The sequence below is a fragment of the Pristiophorus japonicus genome, chromosome 6, assembly GCF_044704955.1.
Source record: "Pristiophorus japonicus isolate sPriJap1 chromosome 6, sPriJap1.hap1, whole genome shotgun sequence".
NCBI classification, from domain to species: domain Eukaryota; kingdom Metazoa; phylum Chordata; class Chondrichthyes; family Pristiophoridae; genus Pristiophorus; species Pristiophorus japonicus.
The window spans coordinates 26014949-26032740 of NC_091982.1; the positions used below are offsets into that span (position 1 = coordinate 26014949).

General features: G+C 44.5%; 1 protein-coding gene across 3 annotated transcripts in view; it reads left to right on the forward strand.

Moving 5' to 3' along the window:
* Positions 1 to 17792, forward strand: part of tenm1 (teneurin transmembrane protein 1) — a 1011052-nt gene that overhangs the window by 699742 nt on the left and 293518 nt on the right. For all 3 annotated transcript variants that reach the window (XM_070882702.1, XM_070882701.1, XM_070882703.1), the window contains 2 exons: positions 5356 to 5570; positions 6659 to 6869. In XM_070882702.1, the coding sequence (XP_070738803.1) occupies positions 5356 to 5570; positions 6659 to 6869 (426 nt within the window). The remainder of the gene's footprint in view (positions 1 to 5355; positions 5571 to 6658; positions 6870 to 17792) is intronic.

The window sequence follows — 17792 nt, forward strand, 5'->3', positions numbered from 1 at the left end:
TGACAATCATACTATGAAACAGGACCATGTCCTTACCTGATGCCAATACATAGTAGACACTTATGGTAAATGGACAATAATCAGGAACCGTGGACAATTTTTTCCTACCCCAGAATAATTGATGCCAATTAGAGTGCCTAAAGAAATGTGAATGGTCGTACAATAATATTGCATAATGTAATTTACAGACACATACACTAACAAAAAGAATAACATGAAGAAACCATAATGGGTAAGCATAGTTGTTTCATGGCTAAGTTGCTGTTTAACAGTTTCAGTAACATTAATGCATCCTAAGGTCATACCTTTAACCATCAGTATCATATCCATTGACTAGGTTGATTATTAAAGTCAACCTGCCTCACTGAGACCTAAGTGTTAATTATGCATTCATATAAAGGATAAATTGTGCAGTAAATTTGAAAATAAACTAAATGGGAAGATTTCCTCCGTTGTCTATTTGTCGTGAAATTGTAAGGTGGAAGCTTGCGAATCTATCATCATGAAGTAGATTTACCCTCCAGAAGAGAATGGAGATTGGCAGATAATGCAGCGTACTCCCATACTGTCAAAGTAAGTTCTTAGTTTCAGATTGGTCAATTTAGATTAACAAATCATCAAGTTCCCAGCATGTGCAGATAACATTCACTTTTTTCCAGTTGAGAAATGAGATATTCTTGGCAGCCTGACTCCCACTGATTATCTGACACAAAGCCAAATCAGATCAGCATGGATAGTAAATTTACCAGGTACTGGGCATTCCGATAACAACTGCTTATCTTGCTGGATCAAAATCTCAGAGCCTGCGAAAAATAAATTTTCAATTTTGGCTGGTTAACATAAAACAAAGCTCCAAGTTCCACGAAAATTCCGGTGGGTCATGGTAGATTTGGATAATGAGAGTTCAGGTAATTAAGGTTCCACTTGTTTATGACTTGATCACAATTAGCACACAGGACAAATGTTCCTACGAAACATGAGGTCCTACGAAAAGAATTTAAGGAGCTAGGAGCTAAATTAAAAAGTAGGACCTCAAAAGTAGTAATCTCGGGATTGCTACCAGTGCCACGTGCTAGTCAGAGTAGGAATCGCAGGATAGCGCAGATGAATACGTGGCTTGAGCAGTGGTGCAGCAGGGAGGGATTCAAATTCCTGGGGCATTGGAACCGGTTCTGGGGGAGGTGGGACCAGTACAAACCGGACGGTCTGCACCTGGGCAGGACCGGAACCAATGTCCTAAGGGGAGTGTTTGCTAGTGCTATTGGGGAGGAGTTAAACTAATATTGCAGGGGGATGGGACCCTATGCAGGGAGACAGAGGGAGACAAAAATGAGGCAAAAGCAAAAGACAGAAAGGAGATGAGGAAAAGTGGAGGGCAGAGAAACCCAAGGTAAAGAACAAAAAGGGCCACTGTACAGCAAAATTCTAAAAGGACAAAGGGTGTTAAAAAAGCAAGCCTGAAGGCTTTGTGTCTTAATGCAAAGAGTATCTGCAATAATGTGGATGAATTAACTGTGCAAATAGATGTTAACAAATATGATGTGATTGGGATTATGGAGACGTGGCTCCAGGATTATCAGGGCTGGGAACTCAACATCCAGGGGTATTCAACATTCAGGAAGGATAGAATAAAAGGAAAAGGAGGTGGGGTAGCATTGCTGGTTAAAGAGGAGATTAATGCAATAGTTAGGAAAGACATTAGCTTGGATGATGTGGAATCTATATGGGTAGAGCTGCAGAACACTAAAGGGCAAAAAACGTTAGTGGGAGTTGTGTACAGACCTCCAAACAGTAGTAGTGATGTTGGGGAGGGCATCAAACAGGAAATTAGGAGTGCATGCAATAAAGGTGCAGCAGTTATAATGGGTGACTTTAATATGCACATAGATTGGGCTAGCCAAACTGGAAGCAATACGGTGGAGGAGGATTTCCTGGAGTGCATAAGGGATGGTTTTCTAGTCCAATATGTCGAGGAACCAACTAGGGGGGAGGCCATCTTAGACTGGGTGTTGTGTAATGAGAGAGGATTAATTAACAGTCTCATTGTGCGAGGCCCCTTGGGGAAGAGTGACCATAATATGGTGGAATTCTGCATTAGGATGGAGAATGAAACAGTTAATTCAGAGACCATGGTCCAGAAGTTAAAGAAGGGTAACTTTGAAGGTATGAGGCGTGAATTGGCTAAGATAGATTGGCGAATGATACTTAAGGGGTTGACTGTGGATGGGCAATGGCAGACATTTAAAGACCGCATGGATGAATTACAACAATTGTACATTCCTGTCTGGCGTAAAAATAAAAAAGGGAAGGTGGCTCAACCGTGGCTATCTCGGGAAACCAGAGATAGTATTAAAGCCAAGGAAGTGGCATACAAATTGGCCAGAAATAGCAGCAAACCTGGGGACTGGGAGAAATTTAGAACTCAGCAGAGGAGGACAAAGGGTTTGATTAGGGCAGGGAAAATGGAGTATGAGAAGAAGCTTGCAGGGAACATTAAGGCGGATTGCAAAGGTTTCTATAGATATGTAAAGAGAAAAAGGTTAGTAAAGACAAACGTAGGTCCCCTGCAGTCAGAATCAGGGGAAGTCATAACGGGGAACAAAGAAATGGCAGACCAATTGAACAAGTACTTTGGTTCAGTATTCACTAAGGAGGACACAAACAACCTTCCGGATATAAAAGGGGTCAGAGGGTCTAGTAAGGAGGAGGAACTGAGGGAAATCTTTATTAGTCGGGAAATTGTGTTGGGGAAATTGATGGGATTGAAGGCCGATAAATCCCCAGGGCCTGATGGACTGCATCCCAGAGTACTTAAGGAGGTGGCTTTGGAAATAGCGGATGCATTGACAGTCATTTTCCAACATTCCATTGACTCTGGATCAGTTCCTATGGAGTGGAGGGTAGCCAATGTAACCCCACTTTTTAAAAAAGGAGGGAGAGAGAAAGCAGGGAATTATAGACCGGTCAGCCTGACCTCAGTAGTGGGTAAAATGATGGAATCAATTATTAAGGATGTCATAGCAGCGCATTTGGAAAATGGTGACATGATAGGTCCAAGTCAGCATGGATTTGTGAAAGGGAGATCATGCTTGACAAATCTTCTGGAATTTTTTGAGGATGTTTCCAGTAAAGTGGACAAAGGAGAACCAGTTGATGTGGTATATTTGGACTTTCAGAAGGCTTTCGACAAGGTGCCACACAGGAGATTAATGTGCAAAGTTAAAGCACATGGGATTGGGGGTAGTGTGCTGACGTGGATTGAGAACTGGTTGTCAGACAGGAAGCAAAGAGTAGGAGTAAATGGGTACTTTTCAGAATGGCAGGCAGTGACTAGTGGGGTACCGCAAGGTTCTGTGCTGGGGCCCCAGCTGTTTACATTGTACATTAATGATTTAGACGAGGGGATTAAATGTAGTATCTCCAAATTTGCGGATGACACTAAGTTGGGTGGCAGTGTGAGCTGCGAGGAGGATGCTATGAGGCTGCAGAGTGACTTGGTTAGGTGAGTGGGCAAATGCGTGGCAGATGAAGTATAATGTGGATAAATGTGAGGTTATCCACTTTGGTGGTAAAAACAGAGACACAGACTATTATCTGAATGGTGACAGATTAGGAAAAGGGAAGGTGCAACGAGACCTGGGTGTCATGGTACATCAGTCATTGAAGGTTGGCATGCAGGTACAGCAGGCGGTTAAGAAAGCAAATGGCATGTTGGCCTTCATAGCGAGGGGATTTGAGTACAGGGGCAGGGAGGTGTTGCTACAGTTGTACAGGGCCTTGGTGAGGCCACACCTGGAGTATTGTGTACAGTTTTGGTCTCCTAACTTGAGGAAGGACATTCTTGCTATTGAAGGAGTGCAGCGAAGATTCACCAGACTGATTCCCGGGATGGTGGGACTGACCTATCAAGAAAGACTGGATCAACTGGATTCACTGGAGTTCAGAAGAGTGAGAGGGGACCTCATAGAAACGTTTAAAATTCTGATGGGTTTAGACAGGTTAGATGCAGGAAGAATGTTCCCAATGTTGGGGAAGTCCAGAAGAAGGGGTCACAGTCTAAGGATAAGGGGTAAGCCATTTAGGACCGAGATGAGGAGAAACTTCTTCACCCAGAGAGTGGTGAACCAGTGCTGGAAATTTGAGAGAACAGAAACATTAAATGATGGAATTGTTGGAAATGAGTAGTGATGTGTTGTAAATGAGCCTCGAGTGAAATGAATGTTTCCATCCTCGGGCTAGCTCATACATTGTGTTACTTGACATTGCAAGCTGAGTCTGTACAGAATGAGCGTTGAATATGGTACAATTGATGCTGTAGAAACTCAGATAAAGGCTGCTTAATTTAGAACAATCTCTAAACCTAGTTTTAACTATGTCCAATTGCCACTGGTAATTGTTTTTTTAACTGTGAATAAATAGAGAAATGTTTCATCTCTGTCAAGCTGCAGTCTCTAAGGGTTGAATATTAATTCCCAAAAATGGATGGATTGGGGTCTGATGAGATGTTAAAACTTTAAAAACTCTAAAACCCGACTCCAACCCATACACTTCTGGGCTTAATGGAGGCAGGAGAAGGGGCGGCAGCTAACCCACTCCCAGGACGGGGCTTTGCCAATTAAATATTTTAATGAAGCTGGCAACCTCTGATTTAATCTGCTTTGCCGGTTTAACCCTGATCGGTTGGGTTTCCCAGGCTTCGGGAAACCCAGCAACTAAAGGGAGGTAAGGACAGCTTCGGGGAGAAGATAAGTACTTCTCCTCTGGTCATCACAAATATTCTGTGGTAAGGTCTGCAACCCTGAGCTATATAGATCAAGAGGAAGAAGTTTCTAAATCTAATTACTGGTTTTCATCCAATTGGTTGATCTCAGGCAGGGCAACATGAGAGGCCCGACAACTGATTTGTGTGTATTATGATTAGCGAAGGGAAAATTGGTCAGTGTTCCCACTCCTGCTCTCACATAGCTATCCTCACTGGAAGAGTTCATGTGCAGATGTCAGGTGAGGATAAAATCAGGCTTGCAAACACCCACAATCATACATGAGCAATGGGCATTTGGACCAGATACTGGAGGATTACTCTCCATGGAATGTTATACCCGGGAGGGAATCAATGACTTCAGGGCAGCAGAGACAATTGGAGAGGGAAAAAAAGAGGGGAAATCTGTTGGTGCATTGGAAGATTTCTGCTCCAAAGTCGTGTTGTGTTTTATTTATCTGTTTTGTAACAGTTTAGTAGAATATAGTTCTGAAGTGATTCCACTTTAGTGCAAATGGGAATGAAATTGAAAAATGGAACTTTCCATTAAAAAATTATTCTCAATGTAAACATTTCTTGTTGTGTATTTCTTTCAGGAAAAACTGTGAATGTATTTCAACGAGGCAAAGCCATTGATACAGGAGAAGTGGATATTGGAATGCAGGTCATGCAGACCATCCCACCGGGTCTGTTCTGGCGGTTTCAAGTCACCACAGAGCATGCACTCTATCTGAAATTTAATGTGTCATTAGCAAAAGATGCCTTGTTGGGGATTTATGGTCGTCGGAACCTTCCACCCACACATACCCAGGTACTGGTATAGCTTTAATTGATGGGGTAACACCAGCTAATATGATACAAGTATGTACAAGTGAATGGAGCCTTGTATTCATTTGATCAGGTTCAACTTCATTCAACAATGCACTAAGAATGTTATCTGAGCAAGTCCCCCTCCACAGAGTGGGTTGCCAAAGTTGAGAAGTAACTTGCTGATGAGGAAATTTTAAATTATTTTCATTCAATTTTTTAAAAAATGTTGGCGTTTCGAGCAAGGCTGGCGTTTATTTCCCATCACTGGATTCCCTGAGATGGTAGTGTTGGACCACCTTCTTGAACCATTGCAATCTGTGTGGTATTCTTTGTTGTGGTTCATTACAGCTGACTGACTTGCTAGGTCACTTCAGAGGACCGTTATGAGTCAACCACATTGATGTGGGACTGGATTCACATGTGGGTTACAACTGTCAGATAGCTTTCTGGTCACTTTTACTGATATTAGCTTTTTATTTCCAGATTTTTTTAGCTGAATTCAAATTCTCAAATTGCTATGCTGGGATTTGGACTTACTTTCTCTAAATGATTACTCCAGGCCTCTGGATTACTAGTCCAGTAACATTATCACTACACTACTATATCTACATATAACTGAAGTAGATAAAGATTATTGAGTATGAAGTACTATCAAAGGAATCTTGAACCAATAGGAACATTAAGATATTTGTTTCCCAGTTCTAATATGGCTGCCCAACGTAAACATTCTTTATTACTATAAGCATCACAGAATCTTTAGTTACCAATACTAAGGTAAATGAACTGACAGGAGGCACAGTTATCGCAGGACCTAAGGACTGACTAGAATACAATTTATCTGTGAGGTGGAATGGTTCCACCTGGAGGACCTAATGGAGAAATAATTAAACTCATCACAGATGGTCTGCAAGTCTGATTGCTTGAGCCATCAGTAGAAATGTCTTACTTGTAGTTAATGAAATGCATTAAATTCAGCCAAACCTGACCACAGAACAGAACCTGAGGAAAGTTGTGCGTTCACAATCCCTAGACATTATTAATTGTGAAGAATATTGTTAAATAAATTTGATTTACCTTGTCCCTTCACAGTTTGACTTTGTGAAACTCCTGGATGGCAAGCAGTTGATTAAACAGGAGACCAAAGCTCCAGAGAAATCAAAACACACACCTCGGAATTTGATCCTGATGACCCTTCAGGAGGCCGGATTCATTGAATATGTGGATCCAGGAACTTGGCACTTTGCCTTCTACAATGATGGGAAGAAGATAGAACAGGTCTTTGTGCTTACTTCTGCGATAGGTAAGTTATCATCAATTATATATTCAAATTATGCTTACCAGAAATGCTTCAAATCTTTAAATCAGTGACTGAGCTACTTTTCTAAACAACATAAGTTTTAGAAAAACAAAGCAGATATGTAATCTATCCCTTTTTGATTGATCTCAATGCACCTTCCCACCATATTCCTCAATTCCATATTTCTCCAGAAACATAATTGTCTGTGTAACTTATTCATACCATGTGTCTCAGTGGCTTTTCCTGGTAACTTACTCCATGGGACTGATTTTCAAATACATGTTTCCAGTGTCAAATCCCTCAGCAACATTGAACATCAGAAAATTGCAGGCATGCTTCTCACAGTTTTCTAATTATTAAAATTAAAGGATGGAAAATCATGGGGAGCATACTTGCAATTTCCTGATATCCACTGCCAACAGAAATGCATATTCAAAAATTGGCCCTTATGTGTATTACCCTTGAAATAAAAACTTGGATTTATACGGTGCTTTATCATGTCAGAAGTCAACAAAAAAAAAATTTGAAGAGAAATACTGTTCTTCTGTGAACAAAATGAATGCGTGAATGACTTTATTAAAATTGCACATAAGAACTTGGGTGAACCTATTAATCTGTATGCCAAAAATTACACTCAGGGGAATTTAGCCCTGTTGTGTGAAATAGTTTTATCTGAATTCTCTGCTTGCTGCTGATATTAATATTTTTCAAATGATGCCCCTCAGTTTGTGAAGTCTTTGCCAGTATGAACAATGCTATTCATTCCATTCACAACTTTGAAAGCTTCTATTAGGTTACTTTGAAATCTGATTTTCGGCGAGCATAAGCCCAACTTCCTTAACTTTTCCCACATAAATTAGATTCTGAAGACCTAATACCGAATGTTCATTTCCCCAAGTTTCACCTTTTCAAGGATAATAATATCCTCCCTAAAAATATTATGACCAAGGCGGCACATAGCACTCCAGATGGGACATAAATAGTGTTTTTTTGCCGACTACATTGATCCAAAGGCTGTTGCTACCCCCTCTATCTGTCCCTGACATTAAAATGTGGATGAGCAAAACCTTAATGTCAACGAAACCAAAGCTCTCTTCTTTAGCTCCCATCAGCACCTATGTGCTTCCGATCTTGACTCCAGCACAATCTCAGGTTGTCAGGAAACATGGAATCTGGGCTTGCTGCTTGATCCAAAACTGAGGCTATTCTGTTACCAAGACCCAATTCTCACAGCTTCACTGCATTAGTACTTCTGCTCCTGTCCCTCTCCTACTACTTTTGAAATCCACATCCATGACTTTATCATTGAGTCTTGATCTCTCTAATATTCTTCTCCTTGGCTTCACTTCCTGAAATTACAACACATTCAAAATTCTCGTCCGTGTCCTCACACCCATAATATTCCACATTCCCGCAACCTCTTTACTTTCCAAGCTCCAGTGGCTCCCCGTGCCCCAGTGAATTGATTTCCAGTTCATCAGCCAGGCTTTCAAATCTCTCCATGGCCTTGTCTCATCCTAATTTAGTAATCCATTCCAACCATATGTTCTTGGCCAGATACTCCTCTGACACTGCATTACCTAATTTTTTAAGAGAGAGCACGAGAAATTCTGAGCCAGTAAAATTAAGGAAAACCCTGAGATGTACTATAAATATATTAAGAATAAGAGGGTAACTAAGGAAAGGGTAGGGCCTATTAGAGACCATGAAGGTAATCTTTGTGAGGAGGCAGAAGATGTTGGTTGGGTTCTTAACGAATACTTTGCATCTGTTTTCACAAAGGAAAGAGGTAATGTAGATACTGCTATAGAGGAGCAGTGTGATATTCTGGATGAAATAAATATAGTGAGAGAGGAAGTATTAAGGGGTTTAGCAGCTTTGAAAGTAGATAAGTCCCCAGGCCCGGAAGGAATGCATCCCAGGTTGTTGAGCGAAGTAAAAGAGGAAATAGCAGAGTCCTTGACCGTCATTTTCCAGTCCTCTTTGAATATGGGCATGGTGTCGGAGGATTGGAGGACTACCCTTGATTAAGAAGGGAAAAAAGGATAGGCCAAGCAATTACAGGCCTAACGTCAGTGGTGGGAAAATTATTGGAAAAAATCCTGACAGGATAAATCTGCATTTGGATAGGCAAGGATTAATTAGGGACAGTCAGCACGGATTTGTTAAGGGAAGATCGTGTTTGATTAACCTGATTGAATTTTTTGAGGAGGTAACTGTTATCTATGTAAACTTGTATTTACTCTGTACAGCCACCAGAGGGCTCATCCCCTGGAGTCCCAAGGGATCCCATAATCCTTTGGGAGCACAGGTATTTAAGGGGGCCTCACAGGTTGGTGAGGCACTCTGGAGACCTGCAATAAAAGACTAAGGTCACACTTTACTTTGAGCTCACAGTGTTCAGTCTGACTCTTTCCCCATACATAACAACTGGCGACGAGATACAGATAGCGAACCCAAAGATGCAGAGAACAGTGGGCATCCTGGAGAAATTCTCGGAGGGAGATGATTGGGAAACTTTTGTGGAGCGATTCGACGAATACTTCGTGGCCAACGAACTAGATGAGGAAGAGAACGCTGCCAAATGAAGGGCGATCCTCCTCGCCGTCTGTGGGGCACCAATGTATGGCCTCATGAAGAATCTGCTTACTCCAGCAAAACTCATGGAAAAATCGTACAATGATTTGTGCACACTGGTGTGAGAGCATTTGAACCCGAAGGAATGCGTTCTGATGGCGAGGTACCAGTTCTACACCAACAAAAGGTCTGAAGGCCAGGAAGTGGTGAGTTATGTCACCGAGCTTAAGACACCTTGCAGGACATTGTGAATTTGAAAGACATTTGGAGCACATGCTCAGAGACTTTTTCGTGCTTGGCATTGGCCACAAAACCATACTTCGCAAACTTTTGACTGTAGAGACCCCAGCCTTGAGTAAGGCCATAGCGATAGCCCAGGCGTTCATTGCCACCAGTGACTATACTGAGCAAATCTCTTAGCACACAAGTGCTGCTATAGGTACTGACAACAAAGTGATGTTTTCAAATTGCAACGTACAGGGCAGGTCACACATACCTGCAGCTACACATCCGCAGATGTCTGAGTCCACCATCAAGGGTGATGAATGCAAGGCCATTAACACCTTGTTGGCGCTGCGGGGGTGATCATCGTTTCTATTCATGCCAATTCAAAGGGTACGTTTGCAAGGGCTGTGGAACAATGGGACACCTCCAACATATGTACAAGCGAGCTGCAAATCCAGTTAAACTTGCAAACCACCACGTTGCAGAGGAGGACAGATCCACAGAGGATCATGACAAACCAGAGCCTCGGACCGAGGAGGCAGATGTATATGGGGTGCACACATTCACCACAAATTTTCCCCCAATATTGCTGAATGTTGAACTAAATGGACTTCCGTTGTCAATGGAGCTGGACACGGTCGTGAGCCAGTCCATCATGGGCAAAAAGACTTTTGAGAAACTGTGGTGCAGCAAGGTCTCAAGGCCTGTCTTAACTCCAATTCGCATGAAACTAAGAACTTATACAAAGGAACTGATTCCCGTAATCGGCTGCCATAAAGGTCTCCTACGACGGAGCTGTGCACAAGCTACCACTCTGGGTGGTACCAGGCGATGGTCCCACGCTGCTCGGCAGGTGCTGGTTGGTAACGATACGCTGGAACTGGGATGACATCCGACGCTATCGCCCGCTGACGACACTTCGTGTGCCCAGGTCTTAAACAAATTCCCTTCGCTGTTCGAACCAGGCATCAGAAAATTCTAAGGAGCAAAAGTGCAGAACCACCTAATTCCGGGGGCACCACCGATCCATCATAAGGCGAGAGCAGTACCGTTCATGATGAGAGATCGAGCTCGACCGGCTGCAAAGAGAGGGCATCATCTCACCGATCGAGTTCAATGAGTGGGCCAGTCCTATTGTCCCAGTCCTTAAGGGAGACGGCCCCGTCAGAATCTGTGGCGATTACAAAGTAACTATCAATCGTTTCTTCCTGCAGGACCAATACCCACTACCAAAGGCCAATGACCTCTTTGCAATGCTGGCGGGAGGAAAGACATTCACGAAGCTGGATTTGACTTCAGCCGATATGACGCAGGAACTGGAGGAATCAGTGAAGGGCCTCACCTGCATCAAAACGCACAGAAATCTTTTCATTTATAATAGATGCCTGTTTGGAATTCGATCAGTGGTGGTGATATTCCAAAGAAACATGGAAAGCTTACTGAAGTCGGTCCAGCGCACCGTGGTTTTCCACAACGACATCTTGGTTACAGGTCGGGACACAAGTGAGCATCTGCAGAACCTGGAGAAGGTTCTTAATCGACTCAGCCGTGTGGAGCTCAGGTTAAAACGCTCGAAGTGCATTTTCCTGGCACCAGAAGTGGAGTTCCTGGGGAGGAGGATCGCGACGGATGGCATCAGGCCCATGGATTCGAAGACGGAGGCAATCGAGAACGCACCGAGGTCACAGAACGTGTCAGAGCTGTGACCGTTTCTAGGATTCCTGAACTACTTTAGCATCTTCATACCGGGTCTCAGCACACTGTTAGAACCTCTGCACGTCTTAATGCGTAAAGAGGACGAATGGGCATGGGGCAAAAGCCAAGAAAATGCCTTTGTAAAAGCAAGAAAATTGTTATGTTCAAACAAATTGCTTGTGTTGTATGATCCATGTCAGCATTTGGTACTAGCATGTAATGTGTCGTCATATGGCATCGGGTGTGTATTGCAACAAGCTAATGATTTTGGGAAATTGCAACCAGTTGCTTATGCATCCAGGAGTCTGTCTAAGGCTGAGGGAGCCGACAGCATGATTGAAAAAGAAGCATTAGCATGTGTCTATGGGGTAAAAAAAATGCATCAATGTCTGTTTGAGCTAAAATTCGAATTGGAAACTGACCATAAGCCACTCGTATCCCTGTTTTCCGAGAGTAAGGGGATAAATACTAATGCATCGGCCCGTATCCAGAGATAGCCGCTCACGTTGTCTGCATACAACTACGCCATCCGCCACAGGCCAGGCACAGAAAACTGCGCCGATGTTCTTGTTGATTTCTGGATTCTTTTACCTCAATCTGGTTCAGCAAAATTACTGAAACGAATACCGTTTGTGCTTTAAACACAGCAAGCTTTTATTGAAAAAGCAAATCCCGATCGTGGACCTTATCAGACAGAAGGAATGCAACTCTGATAGAACGCACCCACTTCCTACGGACAAAGTGACGTTACATTGTAAAGGCACGACGGTTATACATTTTCGGCAAAAGATAACAAGATAGGGCTAGAGTGACATCCTAGTCCAGCCTATCCCTTTTGATCCCTCTTTCCCTTTGTCCACTCAGAAGCCGACCTTAGTATGGTCTGATTTTAAACAAAGACCTTCTGTTAATGTTTCAGGTTAATAACATGATTTAATAAGACCTTGAGGTTTTTCTGCAAGCTGTGGGTTTTGTTTCAATATGTGTTAGTGTTGTAACATTTCGCAGTCTCGAGTCTGAGATGTCATGGCTATTCCTCCATGAATTCTTTGTGAGCTTATACTGTCCCTATACAATTCCCACGTTCTCAACTTCAATGTCTCTATAAATTTTTAAACATTCACATTCTCAGTAGGCTGCCATTGCCCAACAGGGGAGTGGAAATGGCGCAGTCTGCAGATCTAGCCATGGTTATGGAAGCTGATACGTCCTTACTATACAGTATAAATGCACACGAGGCCCGTGCTTGAGAGAAGGTCAGTCTGTGACCTGTCCTTTATTCCTTAGCACTCAAGTGCAGGAAGTGGGTGGAGCTTCCCCTTTTATATCTGAAGGTCCAGGTTAGGAGTGTCTCCCACAAGTTCACCATCTAGTGGTCATTGTTCTCACAGTGTACAACTTAGGTCAGATTATACATGGGTTACATTGCTGGTTGAATACAGGACATCATCTCCCCCCCCCCCCCCTACCCCCCTCCGCCGCCCCCAAAGTCTTCTTGGGATCACAGGTTGAGTCTCTCTGGTGGTTTACACTCTCTTGTAGAGCGCCTGAATTGGGGCTCCGGTTGTTGGGTGCTGGCCTGAGTGTCTGCTGTTTGCGGTGCCTCAGGTCTATCCGGACTGCCCACAGTGACTGGGCTCTCCTCCCTTTGGTTCCGGTGTTCGGTCACCTGTGGAGGAGTGAACTCTATATTGTGTTTTTTCCTCTGCTTCTTCTATGGGGTTGCTGAACCTTCTTTTTGTTTGATCCACATGTTTGCGGCAGATTTGTCCATTGGTAAGTTTAACTACCAGAATCTTATTTCCTTCTTTGGCAATCACAGTGCCTGCGAGCCATTTGGGCCCTGCAGCGTAGTTGAGGACAAAAACAGGGTCATTTACATCAATACATCACGCCCTCGCATTCCTGTCATGGTAGTCATATTGTGACTGGCGCCTGCTCTCGACAATTTCCTTCATGGTGGGGTGTATAAGGAATAACCGGGTTTTGAGCGTCCTTTTCATTCGCAGCTCTGCGGGTGGAACTCCTGTGAGCGAGTGTAGTCGGGATCTGCAGGCCAACAGGAAGTGTGATAAGCGGCTTTGTAGGGAACCCCCTTGGATTCTGAGCATCCCCTGTTTGATTATCTGCACTGCTCGTTCTGCCTGGCCGTTTGAGGCCGGCTTGAATGGTGCCATTCTGACATGGTTAATTCCATTGCCTGCCATGAAGTCCTGGAATTCAGTGCTTGTGAAGCATGGGCCATTGTCACTGACCAAGATGTCCGGTAGACCGTGGGCGGTGAACATTGCCCGTAGACTTTCTACCGTGGCAGAGGATGTGCTTGAATTTAAAATGTCACACTCGATCCATTTGGAGTAGGCGTCTACTGCAACCAAAAACATTTTTCCCATGAAAGGACCTGCGTAGTCCACATGGATGCGTGACCAAGGCTTGGCGGGCCATGGCCAGGGGCTAAGGGGGGCTTCCCTGGGCGCATTGCCCAGCTGGGCACACATGTTGCACCTACGAACACAAAGTTCCAGATCTGCGTCTATCCCTGGCCACCAAACGCGTGACCTGGCAATTGCCTTCATCATGACGATGCCCGGGTGCTCATTGTGGAGTTCTCTGATGAACACCTCTCTGCCCATCTGGGGCATGATTACGCGGTTTCCCCACAGTGGGCAATCGGCCGAAATCGAGAGTTCATCCCTGCGCCTATGATATGGTTTAAACTCCTCAGGGCAGTTTAGTGATGTTGGGGAGGGCATCAAACAGGAAATTCGGGGTGCATTCAATAAGGGTGCAGCAGTTATAATGGGTGACTTTAATATGCACATAGATTGGGTTAACCAAACTGGAAGCAATATGGTGGAGGAGGATTTCCTGGAGTGCATAAGGGATGGTTTTCCAGACCAATATGTCGAGGAACCAACTAGGGGGGAGGCCATCTTAGACTGGGTGTTGTGTAATGAGAGAGGATTAATTAGCAATCTCGTTGTGCGAGGCCCCTTGGGGAAGAGTGACCATGATATGGTGGAATTCTGCATTAGGATGGAGAATGAAACAGTTAATTCAGAGACCATGGTCCAGAACTTAAAGGAGGGTAACTTTGAAGGTGTGAGGCGTGAATTGGCTAGGATAGATTGGTGAATGATACTTGAGGGGTTGGCTGTGGATGGGCAATGGCAGACATTTAGAGACCGCATGGATGAACTACAACAATTGTACATTCCTGTCTGGCGTAAAAATAAAAAAGGGAAGGTGGCTCAACCGTGGCTATCAAGGGAAATCAGGGATAGTTTTAAAGCCAAGGAAGTGGCATACAAATTGGCCAGAAATAGCAGTGAACCTGGGGACTGGGAGAAATTTAGAACTCAGCAGAGGAGGACAAAGGGTTTGATTAGGGCAGGGAAAATGGAGTATGAGAAGAAGCTTGCAGGGAACATTAAGACGGATTGCAAAAGTTTCTATAGATATGTAAAGAGAAAAAGGTTAGTAAAGACAAACGTAGGTCCCCTGCAGTCAGAATCAGGGGAAGTCATAACGGGGAACAAAGAAATGGCGGACCAATTGAACAAGTACTTTGGTTCGGTATTCACTGAGGAGGACACAAACAACCTTCCGGATATAAAAGGGGTCGGAGGGTCTAGTAAGGAGGAGGAACTGAGGGAAATCCTTATTAGTCGGGAAATTGTGTTGGGGAAATTGATGGGATTGAAGGCCGATAAATCCTCAGGGCCTGATGGACTGCATCCCAGAGTACTTAAGGAGGTGGCCTTGGAAATAGCGGATGCATTGACAGTCATTTTCCAACATTCCATTGACTCTGGATCAGTTCCTATGGAGTGGAGGGTAGCCAATGTAACCCCACTTTTTAAAAAAGGAGGGAGAGAGAAAACAGGGAATTATAGACCGGTCAGCCTGACATCGGTAGTGGGTAAAATGATGGAATCAATTATTAAGGATGTCATAGCAGCGCATTTGGAAAGAGGTGACATGATAGGTCCAAGTCAGCATGGATTTGTGAAAGGGAAATCATGCTTGACAAATCTTCTGGAATTTTTTGAGGATGTTTCCAGTAAAGTGGACAAGGGTGAACCAGTTGATGTGGTATATTTGGACTTTCAGAAGGCTTTCAACAAGGTCCCACACAAGAGATTAATGTGCAAAGTTAAAGCACATGGGATTGGGGGTAGTGTGCTGACGTGGATTGAGAACTGGTTGTCAGACAGGAAGCAAAGAGTAGGAGTAAATGGGTACTTTTCAGAATGGTAGGCAGTGACTAGTGGTGTACCGCAAGGTTCTGTGCTGGGGCCCCAGCTGTTTACACTGTACATTAATGATTTAGACGAGGGGATTAAATGTAGTATCTCCAAAGTTGCGGATGACACTAAGTTGGGTGGCAGTGTGAGCTGCGAGGAGGATGCTATGAGGCTGCAGAGCGACTTGGATAAGTTAGGTGAGTGGGCAAATGCATGTCAGATGAAATATAATGTGGATAAATGTGAGGTTATCCACTTTGGTGGTAAAAACAGAGAGACAGACTATTATCTGAATGGTGACAGATTAGGAAAAGGGGAGGTGCAACGAGCCCTGGTTGTCATGGTACATCAGTTATTGAAGATTGTCATGCAGGTTCAGCAGGCGGTTAAGAAAGCAAATGGCATGTTGGCCTTCATTGCGAGGGGATTTAAATACATGGGCAGGGAGGTGTTGCTACAGTTGTACAGGGCCTTGGTGAGGCCACACCTGGAGTAATGTGTACAGTTTTGGTCTCCTAACTTGAGGAAGGACATTCTTGCTATTGAGGGAGTGCAGCGAAGGTTCACCAGACTGATTCCCGGGATGGTGGGACTGACCTATCAAGAAAGACTGGATCAACTGGGCTTGTATTCACTGGAGTTCAGAAGAATGAGAGGGGACCTCATAGAAACGTTCAAAATTCTGATGGGTTTAGACAGGTTAGATGCTGGAAGAATGTTCCCAATGTTGGGGAAGTCCAGAACCAGGGGTCACAATCTAAGGATAAGGGGTAAGCCATTTAGGACTGAGATGAGGAGAAACTTCTTCACCCAGAGAGTGGTGAACCTGTGGAATTCTCTACCACAGAAAGTTGTTGAGGCTAATTCACTAAATATATTCAAAAAGGAGTTCGATGAAGTCCTTACTACTAGGGGGATCAAGGGGTATGGCGAGAAAGCAGGAATGGGGTACTGAAGTTGCATGTTCAGCCATGAACTCATTGAATGGCGGTGCAGGCTCGAAGGGCCGAATGGCCCACTCCTGCACCTATTTTCTATGTTTCTATGTTTCTATGTAGGGCATGCCCTGTACGTGGCTGCCCAGTCCCCATTCAGGACACATTTCTTGACTAGAGACAATAGCCGGTCTCTATTTGTCCAGACTTTGATCTGACGGGCTGTCACGGGTGAGCCTTCGCTTCCGAAAGCTTCAGCAGCCATGACCATCTCAGCAGCATGCTCGGTAGCCCCCTCAGTGGTGGCTAGTGGGAGCCTGCTGAGTGCATCGGCGCAGTTTTCGGTGCCCGGTCTGTGCTGAATTGTGTAATCATCGGCGGCTAACGTGAGTGCCCACCTCTGTGTATGCGGGCTGATGCGTTTGCATTTATGGCCTTGTTGTCGGCCAAAAGGGACGTTAGGGGTTTGTGATCTGTCTCCAGCTCAAATTTCCTGCCAAACAGGTACTGGTGCATTTTCTTTATCGCATATACACATGCGAGCATCCTTTTCTACCATCCCGTAGCCCCTTTCTGCCTGGGACAGACTCCTGGAGGCATAAGCTACCGGCTGTAACTGACCCTTGGCATTGACATGCTGCAACACACACCCGACACCATAGGACGACGCATCGCACGTTAACACAAGTTTCTTACATGGGTCATATAGCGTTAACAGATTGTTGGAACATAACAAATTGCATGCTCTATTAAAAGCCCTTTCCTGGCTGTCCCCCCAGACCCATTCGCGACCTTTGCGTTGGAGCCCGTGTAGCGGCTCTAGCAGCGTGCTCAATTTGGGAAGAAAGTTACCAAAATAGTTCAGGAGCCCCAGGAACGAAAGCAACTCCGTCGTGTTACGGGGTCTGGGTGCTCTCTGGATCGCTTCCGTCTTGGACGCAGTAGGGCTGATCCCATCTGCTGCTACCCTCATCCCCAGGAATTGTACCTCTGGAGCTAGGAAGACGCACTTCGCCTTTTTCAGTCGCAGACCTACCCGGTCCAGTCTGCGTAGTACCTCCTCCAGGTTGTGGAGGTGTTCTTCAATATCGTAACCCGTGATGAGGATGTCGTCCTGAAAAACCACCGTCCCTGGAATCGACTTGAGGAGGCTTTCCATATTTCGTTGGAAGATCGCGGTGGCCGAGCGAATCCCGTACGGACATCTGTTGTACTCAAACAACCCCTTGTGTGCGTGATGGTGGTCA